Source organism: Polyodon spathula, chromosome 5 (genome assembly GCF_017654505.1).
Source record: "Polyodon spathula isolate WHYD16114869_AA chromosome 5, ASM1765450v1, whole genome shotgun sequence".
NCBI lineage: Eukaryota > Metazoa > Chordata > Actinopteri > Acipenseriformes > Polyodontidae > Polyodon > Polyodon spathula.
The window spans coordinates 60,033,591-60,041,770 of record NC_054538.1 but is presented as its reverse complement, the minus strand read 5'-3'; the positions used below and the strand labels follow the sequence as shown (position 1 = coordinate 60,041,770).

The window sequence follows — 8,180 nt, the reverse complement described above, 5'->3', positions numbered from 1 at the left end:
CAGTGGCTGAGCAACAGCAAATTAGATTAGATTTGTATCAAGGTGCAGAAATGCCTCTGTTAATTGGACTAATTGATTGTACACATGTAGCAATAAATCCTCCTGCTGTCTGAAACTGTTTTTAGAAACAGGAACAAATTCCATGCCCAGTTGATCTGCGATGCTCGTTGCCATATCACAAATAGTTGCCGCTTCACTGTACCTTCTGTGTCTGTTAGAAACAGCTTTGCTAGTGATGCTGTCCTGTCACATGTGGTGTCAGGTAGGACAGCGCCCCTAGAGACTCAGACCAAAAGGTAAGTTTTGAAAAAAAAGACAAAAAAGAGAAAGAAAATGAAGGGGGGAAGGGCTGGTCCGGGGGCAAGCGAGGGAGGTTCTGCCTGCCTGAGTGCCAGAGGACAAAGGGGGACACCTATCAGCGCATTCGAGGCCTCAAGTTGGTGCCTCATCTGCGGGAGTGGGGGAATTTTGTGCTCAACTGCCCCCTCCCAGAGGAGGAAGAGGTGGAAAAGCTACTGTCACGAGTGTCATAGAAAGGGATTGGTGGCTGTCCCCGGAGGCGAGTGAAGAGGCTGATGCCAGCCCATGAGGGTGGGAGGGGGCAGATTGTCCAGCGCCCAAAAGGGAGGAGTGCACCCCTGCCATGGCTGGAATTCCTCACACCCCTGCCAAATAAACTGCCGGAGGGCCATTGGGTTGCCTATCTCCAGCTTCGCAAGGTTTCGTGTTGGGCACTTCCCTGGGGGAGGGGGGGGGGAGTGGGATCACACTGAGATCAGTATTGCCGCTGACTCCACCACCAGAGGGAGACTACCCGTGGCTCCATTTAACTCATAATGCACATAAGTACAGCCTGAAGTCAAAACAATTTCTCAGAAGCTGTACAGTACATACTTTGATTTATGATTAAGTATGGCAAATACCTGGTCCCTAAAGGGCCTCACCAGGTAAAACATGAAACTGATTTTTTTTTAACATTTAATATTACTTATTGAAAACTTTGCTGATTTTTTCATTTTTATTTAATTCGCCAGACAAATATGTTGTGGATTTATTATTGTTTTTAATTTATTTTAGTATATACCAGAACTAAGTTAATTTGAGGAGGTGGAGCGGAATACTAGAGGAAAGCTTAGTGGAGGAGGAGGGGATGATGCTGGAAAACAAAAAACACAAGACAGGGAGCAAGTGCATGGCTTGGGGTTTACAATAGGGGTTTAGCAAATGTTATTGGTAAGAAGGAATAAGGGGGAAGGAGCCCTCGATCATGCTAGCTGAATCACACGGAGCTTACAAAAATGATTGGAATGAAAATAGAAAGTGATTGTCATATTGGGACTGTGAATACCACTGAAGCCTCCTTTTATCAGTGCCAACTTCCCCTTTTTCTCTTTTTGAAGTACGTCTGTAGGTTCTGCCCATCCAATTATGATATTTATGGTCTGCTGACTTGCTGTGGAGAAGTGTATAACAAATCAATGATTTAGCATAAAGTAAGGGAGTACACATGGCTACCTCTCATATGTTACTGAGTGCATTTTATTTTATTTTTATTTTTGACTAGATTTCATTTTGGAACATACAGTATCATGCATTAATCCAATGGCAGAATGACTTGGCCGATCGCAGTTGTTAAGCAGATACAGAGCTTGATCTAAGCAGAATTATCCAAATTCAGTATCAATTTAATTTAAATATACTTTATTTCCCATATATTGCACTTGTTATATAAACCATTGTCTGGGATTAAACACTTATGATAGTCCTTTTTTTTTTAAATAAATACCCACTTTACCTCACTTACCCACCGGCCTGTATGATCTTTCACTCCTCAAGGTTCATTATCCCCCAGATCAGCTTGGGCTTGACAACAGACCTATTTTTTTTTCAGAAATAAAGAACCACACTATTGGCTTAACTCCTGCTAAGCTCCACCAATGCCACGTGGTGGATGTGGTTTTCATGGCTCATGGAGGATGTTAATATCAAGCCGATGTATTGTTCCATTCATTTTCTTTATGGAATGCCATTGTTTATCTAGACCTAGTGCTCTACTGGGAGATGAGGTTTGATTTTCTTACTGTAATGCTGTGGATGGAGAGGCAGAGAGAGCTGTAACAGGGTTATTGAAACAGCAGTTAATACTGTAACTTAAAACTATACAAAATAATTAAAGTACCCACTCCACCTTCAGGGCTGCTTTTAATATGTAATTTTATGGTCACGGAAAATTAGATTATAATGATTACAATGTATTCACAACAATAATAAAACAAGTTTCGTTTTATCCATTCATTTTGTTTCCTACAGTTTAAAACAACTAATCAGTTAACAAATATCCATTAACTCATATCATCAGACATGCATACAATAGCAAAAAAGTAAACCAGGAAAATCTGAATTACCATGGATTCAGTGCTTTTTTATGCCTAACTTAAATCAATTCAGAATTCTTGGATACTAATAAAATAGGTAAAGTTATAAAATCAATCAAAGACAATATTGACTTTTTCATTAAGATGGCTCCTCGTGGATATATAGATTTACTAATATAATCAAAACATTTATTATTATCATTGAAGCGTACACCCCTTGAATATTGAGACAAAACACATTTGACTGTACATTTAGTAGATTTTTTTATTGTAATTAGCACATTTTAAATACACATATTAATATACAATTAATGAGTAACAATTTACAACAATATGTACAAATAAGGTTTTCATCTTCAGATATCAAATACATACAAATAGTATATAATGTGATGTTCATATTTTCAACTATAAGAACATTAACATTTCAGGTAGACAGGACTAAACAAAGGCAACAACAGGCAGAACTGGTTACATTCAGACGGTACATACATTATCTAGACCAAACACCACTATGTTTAGTACACAGCTAACACCATTTTTTTATTTCAGCCTTATACATTCTACCTCTTCCGTCACAGCATTCCCAGAGGTTCTGAGGTCCAATTCGTCACCAGTTTTGTGGGACGCATAAGCAGATCGCCATCTCAAGAGGACTATTTTCTTTAAATACTTAACAGTGTTATTCTTTACACTTACAAAACAAAAGGTGTTGATCATACTGTTGCTCATTGCAATGCACTCAATAATGTAGAAGACAATCAAGGAGTTCTTGTCTCTTGAGATGATTGTGGGATAAAAATCCCGCAGGATTGTGTATCCATAATAAGGAGCCCAGCAAAGAATGTAGGCAGTCAAGATGCCCATGAGGACCATCACTGTTTTTCTTCTGCAGCGAAGCCTCTTCCTAATCTGGTCAGTTTGAAATCCAGGAACGCTTTTGAACCACAGCTCCCGAGAGATCCTGGCGTAGCACATGGTCATTGTCATGACTGGGCCGACAAACTCAATTCCAAAGATGAAGAGGAAGTATGACCGGTAGTATAGCTGTTGGTCAACTGGCCAGATCTGAGCACAGAAGATTTTGTCCTGGCTTCTGCCGTGAGAAAAGGTAGTCTCTGATGCAAAATAGGCAGATGGGATAGAGATTAAGATGGGTACAACCCAGACTCCAGCGATGAGGAAATAGGCTGTTTGATACTTCATTCGGGGCCTCAGGGGGTGAACAATAGCTAGATACCTTAAAAATAAAAAGTGAAAATTGAATTTCAAGCGTGATTTAGGAACTACAGTACACAATATACCACTTAACAAAAGAAAACCAGTCATTTATCCCTGAAGTAGCTAATTGTGTCAAAGAAACAGTTACTAACAAAAACATATCAAGCTATCATCCCTAGACTTAGATTTTCTAGTCATTCCTAACATACCACAAACCGAAACATAATTTGTAAGAATGTAAAGAGCCAGGAGACTAAATGAGGCACACAGAACATGCAAGTGTATAGTAGTACCTCCGAACAAAACCATTTAAGGCCACTTCTTGGTATAGTGGAATAGTTGGAAATGTAATATGTATGGAAAATTTTGCCCACGTAGACAATAACTTTAGTTTATTGAAAGTGAACATCACTATAATTAAAGTAACATTTATAGTTAAAGTCAAAAGTCAAATAAAAATGATTTAGGAAGCCAATCGAGATGTATTTTGTGGTTGGATCAAGCAGTGAGAAATACATCTTAAACCTCCTTTCTGTGTGAGACAGTGTACCCCTTTTACAGCTCCATCTCTTCCCTGAGAGAGGACAGCAGTGGAGAGTCTCTTGAAACACAAGACAAGTGCAGGTAAATTCAGTGAGAGGTGGAGATTTATTTTGACCATGCAAGTTTGAAATCTCTCAATGATTTGTTAAGGGAAATGTAAACTATTGTTCATGCAGCTGTGTGCATGTGCATGTGTGTCTATGTGTACCTGTGTGTGTGTGTCTGCATACACACAAGTGCTTCTTCTCCAGTGCCCCAACAACAAAAATGATCTGTTTTCCAATAATGTACACTAGCCCCATTTGAAACCACTTTAACTAATGCACATTGTCCTTAATCTATACAACACCTGAGGCCAAATGTTTACATTAATTGGCAATATACTAGTTTTGACACATCAATAGTTTGACATTTCTTTGGAAAAAAAACACACACACACACACACACACAAACTGCAATTACAGAGTAAAGGCTTTGATAAATATACTGTAGCCTATTGTTTGGTAAATGCTGGCGTCTTTGAAGACTGATGCCATAGGGGTCAATATTAATGATCTTCATCCTATTACTCTAAACAATTACATTTTACTGTTATGTTGAAAAGGGGACCATTAAAGCACACCATTCAGAAAACATCTCCAAGGTACAGAGTTAAAGGTGGCAGTATTTAGACCCGCTGTGGTTTAGACCATTTAAACCCCAGAGTGCCAATGATTATGAACAGATAACTATGTGAAAAATTATTTGAGATTAAGAGGCTAAGTAATCTTTGATAGCAATAGTGTATTGTAGTCTTCCCTGAAGAAAGTGACACTAGAGTATATTCCCTTAAAGTAAAATAAATTCACTCACCTGTCTACTGCAATAGCCAAGAGGGCATTTGTGGAGACGTAAAGAGACACCGTTCTGAGGTAATTGACAGCAGCACAAAGCATTAGTCCATGTTTCCAGGAAAGCTGCCTCACAACATAATAATCCACTAAAAATGGACAACACACAATTGCAACAATGAAATCTGAAATGGCCAGATTAGCTATGAGCAGGTTGGTTAGATTTCTCAGTTTTTTGTATCTAGCCAGTGTAGCAATAAACAAAAAGTTACCAATGCCACAGACCAGCATGATACATACTAAAACCACACCAATTACAATAGTGGCAGCAAAAAAGGGCTTGCCTTGAGTTGTATCCATCATTTCGTCTTCTGAAACATCGTAATTTATATCACAGTTAGACATGGGATAAGGAATGTTTCTGGAGAGGAATTCTTCAGGCATTGTGTACACCACAGCAAAATTGCTACAGTTATAGTCACCCATGGCTCTGCCTTTAGGGTTTTACTTTTGGTACACTGAAGGTTTATAGAAGCAAAAATCAGACTGATTTATCGGTCATTAGTATGAGATAATTGGGGCGAATTTCTTCAGATGTTCCGATTGGTTTCCTGTTTTCACTCAGTCAAAAGGTCTAGTTAAGACTAGCAGATCCATGCCTGAAATATAAAATATGCAATAATATTTACAAAGTATTTATCAATGGAGTTATAGATATTTGTACCAGCTCATCCAACGTATTAAATGTGTGTGTTCAATTCTAAACAAAACAAATCTTTGGGGTGGCATTAAAATAATAATCACATTTATTTATGTATTTATTTAATAAATAATCACGTTACATTGAAAAGAAAATAGTTTTATTGTTCATACTGGCTTGTTCTTAATCAAGCTGTCGTACTGAAATGATTACTGACCGAAACTGCATTGATTTTAGGTCTTCTGGTTGGAGTCAAGTATTCTTAAAATGCCAAATTATTTGTTTTACTATGATTTATTTGTTCATTTCTTTAAAAAAAAATGCATATAGATTAAACATTGTTTTTTATAAATGCTTTATATATATTCAAATAAAATATCATGGTAGAAACATCCAAATTGCTTAATCTTTTAAGCAGAGTTTTTATTAATGGTTTTAATTAACCAAAAAGGAAGTGTGTGTGTGTGTGTGTGTGTGTGTGTGTGTGTGTGTGTGTGTGTGTGTGTGTATATATATATATATATATATATATATATATATATATATATATATATATATATATATATATATATATAAAACAAACAAACAAACAAAAAACAGCCACTGAATCATAATTAATAATAGTAGACTAGCATCTGAATAACGGATATGTTATAATTTAACATGTGGTCAAATGTTGTGTTTGAAAGGTATTTGACTGGAATGCCGCATCTTTATTACAAAAAACAGATATTTGTATGAGTGACCTAATAAAATTACCCACAAAAAACACATAAAATATGCATTGAGACATACTTTAATACATGCATCTACTGTCAGAAGTAAAAAAAAAAACAGTAATGACAACTTTTAATTTTGTAAAATAAATGTATGTTCTAATCTTGGAATATCAAACGTTTTAACAGAAAACCAATAGTATCCATAATGTAATAACTCTCTAGACTACACTGGTTATATAAACGTGGTTATAAATGGTATATGTGATTATTCAAGATAACAAACAACATTATGTTATATATATATATATATATATAATGCCATGATAATATATTGCTTTTAATGTTTAATTTCATTGCATTACAAATCAACATGGCACAAAAACTTAATGTTCGTTTTGAATTACAAGCAATAGACTTATATTATATATATATATAGATATATAGTATATATATATATATATATATATATATATATATATATATATATTATATTCAGTCTAAGATTCAGAAAGATGGTAGTTTTATTAAAAAAAAAAATCCGAAAAAGGTGTGCAATTTAGAGAGTACATGAATTATATCTTAAATGGCAACCAACTGGTTTTAAATGAAAACACTTTTTTTTCTGACAAATAAACTGTACCACCAAAATGATTCACCTTACAAAATAACATTAACCCTACCTTAAATTCTTCATTTTATTCTCAGTATCCTTTGCTATGTTTTCTTAATGTGGTATTTGCCAGTAGCGTCCAGACAGTCGGAATCTTGTAAGTGCATCTGACAGTCTCCCCCTTTAAGTAAAACACTTGCAGAACAGACAGAAAGCTCAAACTGTGCTTTCGACTGCTGCGTTCTATTAGTTTTAAAGGTGTATTCGGTTCCTCCCTCTGGTGGCGATTGCTCACAGAAAACAAAACAAAACAAAATCTCTGACGCAGATCAATTCACATTTACAAACATTTTAAAGAGACAGTTCATATTTGAGGAACACTCTACACCTTTTAATAGCCTGACGTTCACCTATTTTACTCTTTGTTGTACCTGTACATTGTTAATTCTTCAAGCTGAATCTGTGAGTTCTGAGTTTGAAAATCCTTGTAGAATCACAGCATTCAGCAGCCAACACTGTATTTTAGGCGTGTGAAATTCGTTTTAAGGCTTGACCTAGTACTCTTTTCAAGTGTAAGAAAATAGTTAAGAATGCTGACAGTTTCTGAATGTCTTTAAAATAAAATCAAGTTCCACAGAAAGCGATGTCTGTCTTGTCAAAATAGATGAAAATGGCACAATCTAGGACAGCCTGCTAGCTTAGCCTAAATTGTTTACGCGGTCTATACTTCATATTAAATAACCATTGTAAAAGTGATGTGTAAATGCATTTTAGGGAACTCGGCTGTGAAAAAGCTATAGAAGAGCTAATGTTTTCTCCTATAAAGAACATCTGTCCTTTAGTGATATAGAGAAGGGAAAAAATAGAACATTGTTGGTTAATATACAGAAAGCAAACAACAGAATATAAACAAGACAGACTCCAGCAAATTGCTTATATTGGCATGGAGATCAAGTTTATGGAACATGCTCCACAATTCTGTATCATGGAGAGAGAGACAGGATGTACTCAGCAGATGGAAAATAAAACAGACTGGTGTCTTCAAAGTAAAATTACTACACTGTAAAACTCAACGACCACGGGGAACATATGCATGTAGGTTCAGATTTATAGATCAGTAACAAAACATCCTGCACTTTGTACAACAAGCATCTGTTAGTGATCTTTATATAGTAGGGTAAG

The 8,180-nt window shown here is 35.9% G+C and overlaps 1 protein-coding gene across 1 annotated transcript; it reads right to left on the bottom strand.

Annotated features, from left to right (window-relative positions):
• Nucleotides 1-2,670: 2,670 nt before the first annotated feature.
• LOC121315309 (prokineticin receptor 2-like) lies at nt 2,671-7,208 on the bottom strand. Its single transcript, XM_041249348.1, has 3 exons — nt 7,069-7,208; nt 4,992-5,628; nt 2,671-3,615 (listed from the first exon to the last, which is right to left on the bottom strand). The coding sequence occupies exons 2-3, from the start codon at nt 5,453-5,455 to the stop codon at nt 2,919-2,921; spliced, it is 1,161 nt and encodes a 386-aa protein (XP_041105282.1). The 5' UTR covers nt 5,456-5,628; nt 7,069-7,208; the 3' UTR covers nt 2,671-2,918.
• Nucleotides 7,209-8,180: the final 972 nt, after the last annotated feature.